General features: G+C 43.7%; 2 protein-coding genes across 2 annotated transcripts; one reads left to right on the top strand and one right to left on the bottom strand.

The window, feature by feature from the left end:
* The first annotated feature begins 1,109 nt into the window (after positions 1–1,109).
* Positions 1,110–7,094, top strand: LOC4577229 (polypeptide N-acetylgalactosaminyltransferase 16). Its single transcript, XM_061643248.1, has 4 exons — positions 1,110–1,499; positions 5,425–5,717; positions 5,806–6,337; positions 6,402–7,094. The coding sequence occupies exons 1-4, from the start codon at positions 1,171–1,173 to the stop codon at positions 7,045–7,047; spliced, it is 1,800 nt and encodes a 599-aa protein (XP_061499232.1). The 5' UTR covers positions 1,110–1,170; the 3' UTR covers positions 7,048–7,094.
* Positions 7,095–7,193: 99 nt separating this feature from the next.
* On the bottom strand, positions 7,194–10,935 carry LOC1274520 (WD repeat-containing protein 37). The gene is made up of 3 exons (XM_313657.6): positions 9,955–10,935; positions 9,022–9,883; positions 7,194–8,938 (listed from the first exon to the last, which is right to left on the bottom strand). Exons 1-3 carry the CDS (start codon positions 10,343–10,345, stop codon positions 8,563–8,565), a joined length of 1,629 nt encoding a protein of 542 aa, XP_313657.5. The 5' UTR covers positions 10,346–10,935; the 3' UTR covers positions 7,194–8,562.
* Positions 10,936–14,021: the final 3,086 nt, after the last annotated feature.

Below are 14,021 nucleotides of genomic sequence, written 5' to 3'. Positions count from 1 at the left end.
CGATAGGGGAGCAGGGTGCGTGGTAGGGCTCTCTTACGCAGCCGGCAAAGACGACGACGACGACGACGCGCGAAACTGATTTCGGTGTGTTGGCCTTGGCGCATCGATTGATTACACAGGCGGGGGCACAGGTGCTGCTAAGTGCGGGGTACGGGGGATTAGCGGTGCGTGTTACGTGATTAGATTTTTTAGTGGTCCTTTTGGAAAAGAGTAGGAAGGAAGCAGGAAGTACGTGTGTGTGTGTGTGAGTGTGTTTTACAGGGTGCATCCGGCTGCACACATTGTCCAGCACAATTTGGTAGTGACTCAGTTCTCATCAGGCGCTTCCCGTGAACGGATCGATAGTGTGTGCGGTTGATGGGTACGCAGGGAGGTGTCGGTTATGCAGTCAGCATAATTGTAAACAGAGAGTGCCCCGTGTGACGAGTGCGTTTTCTTATCGCGCGCGCCCGCTGGCAAACGTCGCGCTCGAACGTGCGGTCAATGTGGGTTGATGAGTTCGCGTTTGCGATTGTGATAAACGTAGGAAGGAGGCTACAACGAAATAGCGGTGCAAGTGTTCCATTAGCAATTACCCTGTTCCAAAGCAACGAGCGATAGGGTGGAAGAATTCAAATCAAACATTCGAGACTCATCGCCAGGGCTTGCTTACAGACTTACCGCACGGCGCTTTGCGGGAATCCCAACGTGTTGGGACAGAGGGTCATCTGTACATGTTGGCCCCGTACATGCTGTATGTTCAGTGCGAATGAATTATGCAGACCATTGATGAGCCAACTGCTCGACAGGGCGTGCGATTCTCTGTGGTAGCGGCGATTCACAGTGAAGCCAAGTAGAGCATACGCATCGATCGGTCCTTTAAGATAGATCACCGAGATAGAAAGTCTTGCTCATGGTGCAAATTAGTCTAAATTGAAGTGCCTACAACACCACACCAGTGTTGCCTGTATTTGCCGGGTTTTGCAACGTGGCTACGATTGAGCACTGTTGCAAGATCTCCACTTTGTATAAAGTTTCCAGTGGCGCAACGAGACGAAACACGCGCACACACACCAACGGATCAAAGTGCTAATTCGTCTTCCATTTTCCCCCGTGAACAACCGATTGGCCCACCCCCTTCATCGCTTCGACCCGAGAGCCAAACAGCGAGATGCGAACAAGACCGGCGCGATGAAGATCCAGCGCAAAAAACCGATCGCCTTTCTGCTGATCGTTGCGTTCGGCGTCCTGTTCTTCTGCAGCGACAACCTGTATCTGTTTCACATGGCGAAGGTGCGCCGCAAAGTGGTGGAACAGGAGCAGAATCTCACCGTCGGGCTGGAGGTGGTGCAAAGGCTCTGGCAGGCCTGGGCCGTGCCGGAACCGTCGCCCCTGCAGGCCGGGGGCGGTGGTCCAGTTTTCGCGACCACGGCGGCACCGTTCGAGCAGCATCACTTCAACCGCACGGTTAGCGACCGGCTCGGCATCAGTCGACCCATTCCAGATACGCGCCATCCAAAGTAAGTAGCCTGAGAGTTATTATGCGGGATCTTACTAGTGGTGTTTGCCGGGTTGCTTCAGTTTGTCGATCGTACTCGGGTGCGGGTTTGGAAATACACACTGCACGGTGTGTGTGTATTATCTTTTGCGCAAGAATCGTTATTGTAAACTCATGAAATAGGACTGAAGATTGGTTAAAGGGAAATTTGATGGTAATGGCGGTAAATGCAAAACAATTTTTATTGAGATTAGTTACAATTGTACCCACCTTAAGCTTTGCCTTTTTGACCTCCTTAGCTTAGCTTAAAGTAGTTCTTATCAATGAACCATGCTCAATGTGTTACGCAAACATTCAACGCTTCTCAAATGCGGATCGCGAAGTGACTGACTTTGTAGCAAACGATTCGATTGGATTACGTTTGTAAACAATCTTTACCCACTCACATTGACTCCCTCTTCTGTTCTTGCGTCTGTTCACGTAAAAACTGATTCACCCCGCACGTGGTAATCTCTGGGTGAACCGCCAAGACGTTACCGTGGCGCTAGGGGGGGCACTAAGACATTCCGCTAATCAGCCGGAGCGAATCACTCTGTAGACTCTGTGTGGATATTTCCTCACCACCTCGAGTTATTGACCTCGAAGCAAAGCAACAGCAGTGGCAGGTTCTGTGGGATAGTTGGCAACATTTTCGCATTACAACTACAACAACACAACAACATAGACAAACGGTCAAGTGTGTTCCGCAACTCATCGAATTTGATTGACGATGGCGCCGAAAGGCACATAATATAGGACTTTGATCACGCACGATCGGGGCAAAACGTTTAAATTTTCGGCTTTGGTCGTATTTTCAAGTATAAAGACAATATATAAAAAAAGAAAAATTGGCAAAATGATTCACGGAATAAACATTATCACGCAATAAATTTAGCTACATGCGGATGTTTTTTGTGAAGAAAAGTATGAGTAATTGTTATATTTAGAGTGTGTTTTTTATCAGAACGAATGACCCAAAACCAGTTACAGTTCATGCTGCGCATGAGTCCAGGCTTTAGTTATTACGGGTTCTATTAGCAAAATCATTCTGCTTCCAAAACTTCCCCCAAAAACAAAATGAACGAAGCAAGGACAGAAACAGATCTTGGCGACGATTAGAATTCTTGAACTCAAGTACGGAGTTCTATAAGCTGGTTAGGTGCGTGGTTATGATATTTTTTTCCTTTAAAAGTTCTGTTTAAGAGCATCCCAAATAGAACTGATTTATGAGGCATTTTATGTATAGACATAATTGTCGTCAATCATTATGCAGCAGCTTACCTACCATCAAATAAAAAACTGACGAGCTTTACTGTCTAAGGGAAGTTTGGGCAATATGGGCATGGTAAGGGTTTTGTTGAAACTCCAAACGTAATGAAGGGAACACGATGATTCAATGATTCAATGATAATAGTTTCGAATCTCTAACCAAATCTCCAAAGATTCGTAAGATTAATGGATCTGAATAATTCTTAAATTATGCAAAGTACATGCAGTAGTCCTCAAGATATGCGGATTCGGAGATACGAAGTTTTCTAAATTTTAGGGTTATTTGAGCAAGTACCGATTCGACTCATCAATTGTCAAATACAAAGTAAATTCCCTTTTGATGGAATTTTTTAAATCATTTAACAAGGTATACAATTGTAAACGAAAGTCATAATTATATGTGATAAGTGACTAAATACTATAAACTTGAGCAAAATTATTCGAAAATTATTCGTGTATTGCATTACTTTCCCCCCATTTCAACAAACGTCTGTTTTTACAGTTACTAATATTTATGCAAATTTTTATGTTCTTAGTATGACATTCTGTACCTTCATAATGTTGATAAAGCAGGTTATTTTTCATTAATGTGCCCATTTGACCCCGTGTTCCCACAGCTTAATGAAAATGCATCTCACACCCACACGCACGTAGCTGGCTGGGCATTAATTACCTATCCTTTTTTGACTATGCGGATAAGATAATTGAAATTCTTTGCTGTTTACAGTTTCGACCGCTCAAATAGTGTTTTGTTTTAAAGGAAAATGCTTCATTTCCGTCACGGGTGTTACATTAAAATAAAACTCCTTTTTTGTATTGTTTGTTGATTACAGGGCTTCCGTATCAGTGAATCAAGTGTTATACGATAAATTCGCTATTTAACGTATGAGAAGCATAACAGTTGGTACTAAGTGATACGGCTTTCTATGCCGTTCTTACGAGAAAAAAGTTAGTTATATGGCGTACAAACACGGTTTCAAACGTCACTTTTAAATACTTCAAACTATTAACAAATGTTACAATCGTTGTTATACCATTGTTATATGAAAACTTAATAGTTAAAAAATAATTAAAGTTATGCGCAAATCTCGTTATGCGAGTGTCCTTTATAATGGCCACATGAATGACACACTATGCAAATGGTCTACAAAAACAATCCTGCAATCATTTATATGTCGGATTAATAAGAACAAATCAGAATTTGAATGTTTCATTAGATAAAATAAATAAAAAATGCAATATGTGCTGTAGCGATACGTTCAACCATTTTTAATTTATTTTGTACACATAGAAACCATATAGCGTACACGGAAACGCAGAAAATAAATTATATTCAACAAAAAAAGTATAATAATAAAATTAGGATAACAATATCAAAGTATTTCATTTTAATTTATTTAATCAATTTCATGTTTAATTTAATCATCACCTGAGTAAACCTATCATCGGAGTAAACCTATAACTTTGGAAATTGCTTCGGTTAATTATGACATGTCGTTATATGTCAACTAGTGTTGGGTTTAATGAATCTTTCGTTGAGATTCATTCATATGAATCTTCAGTGATGAGTGATTCGAATCTCGAGTCGAATATTCAAAGATTAATTTATCTTAATGAATTTTAGAGATTTATGATTCCTTTGACTTTCATGAATCCCTAGAAATTCGTAAATCTTTCTAGATATAATAAACTTTTGAGATTCATGTATCTTTTGAGATTAATTAATCTTTCGAGATTCATGAATCTTTCCAATCGGGATTCAGATTCATTGAATCATTCCAACGATTCAATCAGATTCGTGAATCTGAATTACTCTTCACTAATGTCAACAATACAGCATGTCCGTAATTTTAAAATAAATAAACAAATAAATAAATAAACAAATAACCGTTGTCGTGCTCACAAAGTCAAATGCTTGGAGATTCACACAAAATACAAAGTAAAATGAAATGTTCAATGTTGTTGTTCTTGATGGAGTGATTCCGAATCAGCTCAGCCTTCAAATCGTAGCCAATATCGTATTTGTAGTCCATGTGCGTTCCTTCAGTGCCACCATTTATGGGCGTACAATGTGTCATAAAAGCATTCGATGAATAATAGAGTAAGTTATCACAATTTGACCAAAGCATGCATAACTCAATCTAATTAATTTATGCAATCTGTTCAGAAAATTTATGAAAATGAAAACGTACCAGCACACATACGCGTATCACTCTACATCCCGTCCGGAGGTTCAATGTAATCCGCTAACGTGATGAATGCATGATTAAGTTTTGTCGGTCGCGACTTTGGTCATTCACAGTCCCAGGGATGAAGTGATCGTGGTAAAATTTAAATAAGCATTCCAAATATTTTGATCCATCAAGCTTCTTCAACAGCGAGCCGACAGATATTAGCGTTTGTTATCAGCTAGCGTAATGGCTTGCGGAGGAAGCTCACGTGTTGAATAAACTAATTTACATTTTCTTCATCGTTCGCATATTTCCTGCTAGTAGAGACTCAATGCCTTTTCGAGGCTGGTGGACCTGTTCGTTTGGCTTTCCATAAATTTCATCGGAATCGAAAGAATGTATTGCGTTGATACTATGACACACAGGGTTAATGGAGTGTGTTTAATAATGTTACCTTGTTCTCTTCAGTTGTTTACAGCGCACCTACCTCACGACGCCAGGGCGTACCACATCTGTGATAATAACTTTCCATAACGAGGCGATCTCAACGCTTCTGCGAACGATTGGCAGCATTCTGCAGCGCACTCCGCTGGATATGTTGCACGAAATAATTCTAATTGATGACTGCAGCACTAACCACGAAGACGACGCCCAGCAGCATCCTGCAAAAGACGATCGAAGAGAACAACGTACGCTGCGATATTATGAATTACTTGCTCAAATTCCACTCGTTCGTTATTACCGGAACACAGTGCGACAAGGTAAAACACGGCACGTGCATCCAACCAACACTCACCAACAAAATGAGCGATGCTAAAGCGAATTCTCTTTCTTCTTCCCAACCACCAGGATTGATACGTTCCAGAAACATTGGCGCAACGTATGCAAGTGGAAGTTTCGTGCTCTTCCTGGACAGTCACTGTGAGGTGAATCGGGGATGGCTGGAACCGCTGCACGATCGGTTAGCGATCGACCCGACGGCAATACTTAGTCCGGTGATAGACATCATCGATCCGCACACCTTCGAGTATCGGGCCAACAGTGCCCGGTTGCGGGGCGGCTTCGACTGGAGCCTTCACTTTCGCTGGTTACCGATCGCGGAGGAGGAGTTTGAGCATCGCCGCCATGATGAGTCGCTACCCTTCTACAGTCCTGCCATCTCCGGTGGGATATTCATCGTGGCGAAGAGTCTGTTCCAGCAGTTGGGTGGATTCGACCCGGGGATGGACATTTGGGGTGGCGAATCGCTCGAGATGTCCCTGAAGGCGTGGATGTGCGGGGCGCACGTGGAGGTAGTACCGTGTTCACGCATCGGGCACGTGTTCCGCCGAAAGCATCCGTTCAGTTTTCAGCCGGACGGTAGCCATTTGACGTACCTACGGTAAGAGAGTAGATTAATGTTCTTGCTTGACGATTGTTTAACGATTCGCTTGTTACCGGTTTAGCAACACGAAGCGTGTGGCCCTTGTCTGGATGGATGAGTTTAAGAACTTTTTCTACGAAACTCGCCCGGAAGCAGTAGCGGTCGATGCTGGATCGATCACCGAACAGCAGGAGCTGCGCCGTTCACTAAACTGTCGCAAATTCAGCTGGTATTTGCAGAACGTCTTCCTCGATTTGCGCCTACCGAACGAGAACAACGTTGCGTTCGGTCAGCTGCGACACGGTGAACGCTGTCTCGCCCTAAAACCAAAGAGAAGCCTAGTCCCGGCCAGAACGCGTAAGCGCGTAGCCGAGAATGACGTCACGCTGCTGGAGTGCGTATCGCGCGAACCGGACGGCAACGAAGGCCAGATGCATTGGGCGCTGCATAAAACCACCGGTCAATTGCGCACGGAACGGACGATTTGTCTCACTGTGCGCAATGGTTTTGTACTGACTGAACGATGTCGCCAGAAGAGCACCGTTGCTCCAGCGGGCGAGAATAGTGGTGGACAGCGATGGCAGCGAAAGGGTGGTACGCTTATACACGAGGCTAGCGGCATGTGTTTGGAAAGTCTCGTAAGGGAAGATGTGGGCGCATCGGAGTGCCGCCGTGGTGCGCCATCGCAGCTGTGGAGTTTCTCCGTGGAAGTGCAGCAGCTCATGTAGATGTGGTTTGGGGCGTGAGGCGAAAATATACAACGCGTTACTTAAAATTGAATACAGCGGTACTTTCCTGCTTGAACGAAACTATTTAAGCTCGGAAGAATTAATTTCTTTCTTTTTCTTGATATAATACAGAACAACTGGATGGATTTTCGTTAATTGATAGTGTTTCCTTTCTGTAGGTGATGGTGTGTGTATGCTTTATCGGTTGACATCACAAGGTTACATTTGAATTGAGTACCACCAGTGCATTCTTACATACATTTGGTATTGAGTGTGCATTTTGCATTACCTCCCTCAAATGCTTCAGCAAATGCTGCGCGTGTTAATATCTTCCATCTTTATGCTATTTATCAACCGTCCATCAACGCGCGAAACACGTTAGCGATGAAAATAAAGAACTCCATAGTAGTAGAATCCATCATTGGCAATATCTTACTGTGATGTGTTTGTTCGCTGTTGCATTGTTTGCAATACTTTCGTCTTCATTTCTTGCCTAACATTCCCTAGGGTAGTGCGCAATCCTTACCTAACAGAGTTTAAACCCAATGTACCCGTACCCTAGACTCCCAGAACTCGTTTCAGACCGATACACCTAACACATAAACCAATGCCAATACAAATATAGTTCGGATGTAAGGTTAACCCTCTCCTCTGCCGTCTGATAAAGTATGCTTTTGCGGACTGCAATTACAGATTTTGAATTGTTTTTTTTTTAGTTTAGTTGTCTATTGGTGGTTATAGTGCCAGTATAATTTATAATGAAGGCAATTATGTATGTTCGTCACTCATTTCAAGGTTGCAAGTGTTTTCAAGCATTCATGTATTTCTATTCGAGATGTTTCAAGTGTGCAAATACCTGCGTAATTTTCAAGTACACCCAAGTACCTAAACTTCATGAGATTCTTCTCACCCGGACAACTGAAACACAAAAACACTGTCCATACAAGACGAAGTAATTTTGAGTGATCGACAATGCAGGTAAATTTCAACACAAAAAGCCATTTCCTTCACTATAGTTCTTGGTTGAACCGTTTTGTCCAAGTGTTCGATAAAGTACATAACATATGTAGCGCTTGGTAAATAGACAAAAGTTCATCAATAGTGAGAGCTCATTTTTTCCATCTATACTGGACAAGACAAGACTGATGACATCAACACAGAGCCGCCAATCCGAAACCAGCCAAGAAGAGGACGAGTAATGAATCCCTAGTGAGTATGGAAAATAGGGGTTAGTCACGATTCCAATGCAAAAATTCCTTCGTTCCTTCGCAGCATCACTGGGCCACTTATTGTGTGTATCGTATTGTGTTATGACTAAGTAGTTGGTGACTATGCTTTGCGCAAACGAATCAAAAACAACGATTATCAATTGAACTAAAACAATGTAACAAACGAATCAACTAAAAAACCTTGTACTCCTCGCTCTATATATATATCGTTACCTTTCTTAGTCACTCTCCAGCGCATCCCCAAAATATCTGCTCCCTCTTTGCCTGCACATTAACATTAAATTACTCAATTATCTTTGGGTGGCAAGCATACGCCCCAGCCCAACACTCGCCGATCGAAGCCGCTCGAAAAGAGATTGCAGTTCGAGCTGATATCCTCCGTCCAGGCGACGGCCGATACCATACGGCGATGACCCTGGCGGCTCGTTCTGGGTAACCGGGCAATACGTTGTCCGTTCAGATCGAACAATCGAATATGGCGATTATCGTGCGGGATGGCAATCACGCCGCTGGCCGACACCGCCAACCGATTGACGGCCGAGTCCGTCCGGATGGTCGTTAGTGCGGAACGCATGTTGCGCAGCTCCCACACCTTCACTGAGCGATCGTCCGATCCGGAGACAACTTTATCATCTCGCGTAAATACTGTCGAGGTTACGTTCCTGTAAATGGTTGGTAAGAATTAGTTTGTGGTTTTTTTGTTTTGAACCGATCCAACATTCTATTGCCTATAGTGTGTGCTTACTCGGTGTGTCCTTGAAAAACTGAAACCGCCGGAATGGGGTCACGGAAATCCCACAATCGGAAGGTGGAATCGCGCGAAGCTGTCACAACTAGCCGCTGGCTCGGGTGTGCCGATGCGTGGGTCAGCTCGTGATCATGTCCACACAGTGGATGTAGCGGCTCCCGTGTCTCCACGTCCCACAGAATCGCTGTCCGATCCCAGCTGGCCGTTATGACCTGATCTCCACCGGGTAGCCAATCAGCCGCCACTACCACCGCGGTGTGTCCACCTGGTCCGGAAAATTCACACAGCGGTGTTCGCAGCACGTCAATCCGTTCCTTCTCTTCGTACGGTCCTTCCTCTTCCTCTTCCAGTTCCTCCTCGGAGGAATGTCCTTTCCTGGCTGGCACTTCCCAGTTCACGGCGGCTTGCCATATCTGGGCGGTTGCATCGCCACTGCCAGTCAACACAATGTCACGCGTCGGATGGAACTTGATCGAGTTGACCGATCCACTGTGGCCCTGATATTGCAGCAGACAACGACCCGTATCGATGCCCCAAATGCAGGCACTGTGATCGGCCGAAGCTGTACCAATGATGGGCTGCCCAGCTTTCGTGCTGACCTGCCAAACGCCGTCCTTGTGGCCACAAAATTCACGCACGAGCGAGCTCACGACAGACTGTGCCTTGAAGCTGGACACTATACGGCTCGTCTGTGCGCGAAGCTTGTGTCCGGCCTTCACCTTGCTGCCGGCACTGCCCAGCTTCGATTTGAAGCTCTTGTTAACCGAACCATCCACCTCGAACGCGTCCTGCAGTGGAAGCCTTTCACCGACGGTAGAGTCACGCGGTGTACCTGCGACAGCTTCCAACTTTTCACGCACTATGGATGAAAAGAAAATGAAGAATGAACGACAACATAGTAGGCGACACGTTCCGTGATGCGGTACTTACAGCTCATATTTTCGGCATGCAGTAATTCGAATTCTTTTTCGATCTGCGAAAACAAATGATGCAGTCTGGCACGGAACGGTTCGTCTCCACCGCCCAATGACGTAGGCATTATGTCCTCGGCCAAACTGCCCAGCTTCAGCGAACGTTTTGCGGTCAGCTGTTTGCCCATGACCGTCGCCCCGCCGGTTCCACCTGCGGCCGCACCAGACATTCCCTGTCCGGTGGAACCACCTCCTACACCAACAACCCCAGCGCTGCCCGCTGGTCCACTGGCTCCAGTGGCACTAGCCCCGGTCGAGCCTCCACTAACTGAGGAGGAAGCAACCGCCGGTTGCTTCGACGAGGAACCATCTAAGGGCATTTTCTGACGACCAAGCAAATCTAAAGCCATCGATTTTATCGAATCCGCTACCGTGAGCTGGTGCCTTAATCCGTATCCGTGCGCCACCACCACCAGCGTTGCGCTCCGGGAGCGCTTGCGATGTCGTGTGCGGTGTTGTCGTTGTCGTCGTCGTTATGCAAGGTGTGCAAATGCGTCGTCGATTGCCTCCTTCTCCTTTCTCGAAATGCCACTGCCACTGTGTACCGACGGCGTTGCTGTTATGGCTGGCTTCAAGGCAATTGCGCTTGGCAAAATACACCCACTTCAGCCCACTTTTCTTGCTCTGCTCGCACAAACTCACTGAAGGTCAGTATTTCCCAATCAATTTCCACCCGTACACACACGGAACCAGCAGACGAAATCTCACCTAAACTATCATTGTATCCGAGGAAAGGTGAAATTGAAACTGCGTGAAACGATTTCAAATGGATGCAGATCGCGTTTTTCTCCGTATGATGCCCACGCCAAGCAGTCAAGGAGGAAATTATCCGATAAAACACACTGAAGCAGGGACTAGAAGGTAATCTTTCTCGCGCTAGTTGTCGAATTTGTTTTGAGCCCTACTTTTCATCGAACAGACTAGAGATGAGGTAAGCTGTCAAACAGGGCAGAGGTGTCGAACACAGAGCCCAAGATTAACGAAAACATAATTTATAATGCATGTTCTTTTGTAAATATGATCTGCAAATGAGATCATTTAGCTCACGTTCAAGTTTAGCTGATATTTTAAGTAAATGTTAACAGTAACAGCATTCAAGAGCTAAAAAAATTCATTCGAATTATAGTCTCATAATTTTTTTTGAATGATGTTTGACAGTACCGTGTGTTGTGACGTTTGAAAGCTATATGACAGTTGCTTCTCGAGCAGCAGCTTGCAAGTGTATGTGTGATGTGTGTGTGTTCGTATTTGTTGATATTTTTCCAATCTTTCTGGCGGACCAGTGACGTCATCAATTTAAGAATCGGCACGATGTAACGGAAGCTTCTTCAAGCCTCGGTGCCCTGTTTGCCGTTTGCAATATTCAAGCATTCTTCTTTTTGTTGCCATACTGATTACCAATGGCAGCTTTACAGTATAATTCAATATTGTTGTTTTTTCTTTCCGACCCATTTGGGCTAGAACTCTTTCCATGTGCGGTATGTAAATATTCTTAGCTTTTTCTTCACTTTTCTTTATTAAATCCCCTTTAGATTTCAATGTAGACGCCATGACATTCTCCTTATATGTAGTTAGATGTTTATCGATGGTTTCGACGACAGCTTGTCTAGCACCAATCACCGCCGTTACGTGGTCTTGATTCCTCTTCCATTGTAAACATTAAATGATTTTTTTTGTAACATACCTTTTATTTGTTTTAGTTTGCTCTATTAATTTGTACGGCTTTTTGGATGCACTATAGTCATGACGTAGTTGATGGCACTATCTTCATCACGTCGGAAGCGTTGATGCGTTTTCCGTGCTGGTTCGTTGCCCAACGTCCTGGCACATACACTAGCTTTCATTTGCAGGAAATCTTCCTGCAGTTCTCTCATCAGACATTCGAATCGGTTGATGCGAGTCAGGTATGCTTCGAGAACATCCTGATCATGCTCGGGTGTTGTTGTTCTCGTGCTCTTGCTTTCCTTCAGCTTGTTGTAATCTTCTAGCAGTTGATCGTACTTCTGGCGACTCACGAACTCACGATGTTGATCGTCCTCTAGATTGGTTTTTGGAACCGTTTCTATCGCTTCCATGTTGTGTAAGTGATGCAGGACCAATAAACGATCCCTCCTGGTTGGCGAACACTTCACGAATGAGCTAATCTATCGCAACGACAAGCAATAGCACAAGCTGAACGGCAGCCAGTCCTGCCAGTTAGTCGGTTACCATCCGCCCAAAAAGTTTATCAGCGAACGATTACGGACATAACAATGAACAGAAAGTGTTGATGCGACGCCAGATAAACGGAACTCAAATTGTTGCCATGTTTTCTACATCATAATATACGCAAGACACTGGTACGTAAAGCGTAAACAAACCATATGGAGTTTGTTATTTTTACCAAAATAGTGCAACATGTTCCATTTTTGGGGGATAACCAGTTTACGGTGGTTACTTTATAACCGTCCAAACTAAAAAGATAGTGAAGCCGTGTTCGTTCGGTAACGTGTCTGATGGCTGGCGTTGTTGTTAGACGTTGCTTTTGAAAGGCGCTTTAGATAGGAGATTCGCGAAAAACAAACGTCGACAGTACTTATCAGCTTCACCATATGAAGATAATTAATTATCTAAGCTTTTAGCAGTTGAAACACAACAACGATGCCTATGTAGTATGTTAAAAAACAGCTGTTTCTCTTATTAAATTTGGCTATTTAATTTTACAATTTAAAAACAGATTAGATAATGCTTTACAGTTTAGATGTTTATTTCTTTTACCATGAATAGCAGTTGCTTTAGCAATTCTTTAGTAGACCATTCGAAACATGTTTTAGCTGGAACCGGCATCGATTCACCATATAGGTACAGCCTTTTGCTTGCCAGACCAACAACAAATCAACTGTAGAGTTTAAACGCAACCATTAGATCTATTTAACAAACCCAACGATTGACGACTGATGAACAAGATTTTCAAGATTACGCTATGTTAGCTCCTGTTTTCGGTTAAGCAATGAAGAAGAGTACTATAATAATATTTATGCCTAAACACCGAAGCAAGGTAAATATCTACAGAGCTACTTTGCAGCTGTTTTGCACCGCCCTTTACGCCTATCTATGGTAATAATGGTTTCTAATCATTTCTGCCCGCAGAAAACACATCTATTAAAGTTCCCGTTAATCAGCTATCGTTACATCAGACAGACAGAGACGTGTGCGTGTGCGAGTTTGGCGTGGAGTAGTAATTATGATCCATTTTCGATTTTTACGCACTAAACAAATGTAGCTGTAATTCTGTTTGTCATTGCATTAACTTGAATTCTATTTGACACTTTACATCCTAAAAACATCGCGTCTAATTGCGAAACACACGTTACAAAAATCCTTGTATAGTATCATTCTTCTTTTCTCTAGTGTTCTGATTTTTTGCTTTTTATATTCCGTTGGGATTGTTCGTGGTGCAATATTGTGAAGGAGGGTTTCTTGTTTGTTTGTTTGGTTCTTTGTACATAAGATTTGCCGTGTCTAGCAGCAATAGCATGTTGGTGCTTGTCTGCCAGCGAATGCTTTCGCCATTTAGACGATATCTACATAACGAACATTGACCAGGTAGTGTAGCACAGTAGAGTGTCTTCAGTAATGTCAACCATGATATATGAGAAGTTTTGCGATCTGTGATACAGGAAAAGCTACACAACAATAGGATTTCGATCCCATTTACTTGTTTATATACAAAGTAAGGTCTTCGGATAAAGAGGGGAATCCTTCTTCGGTGGATTTGTCAGCTAGTCGTTCATTATCTTTTCAGCACTTTGAAACACTTGCTTTGCGTTTAAGTTGATCTACTCCAAGGCAATAGACACCTAGATTCTATTTTAAAAAAAAGCTTTTTCCATGTTGAGAAACACTTCAATCCTGCTTTAAAATGTCCTGCTCTCTTTCTACCGTTTCTTATGGTATCAGGAATATTAGTTTTGCCGCATCTTTCTTTCGATCATACGTATTCACACAGACATGAACATGTACCTTAGAAAGCGTACATTTTACTGC

This window comes from Anopheles gambiae, chromosome 2, assembly GCF_943734735.2.
Source record: "Anopheles gambiae chromosome 2, idAnoGambNW_F1_1, whole genome shotgun sequence".
Classification (NCBI taxonomy): domain Eukaryota; kingdom Metazoa; phylum Arthropoda; class Insecta; order Diptera; family Culicidae; genus Anopheles; species Anopheles gambiae.
Note: the sequence above shows the minus strand (reverse complement) of the source record. Positions and strands in the feature narration are given on the sequence as shown.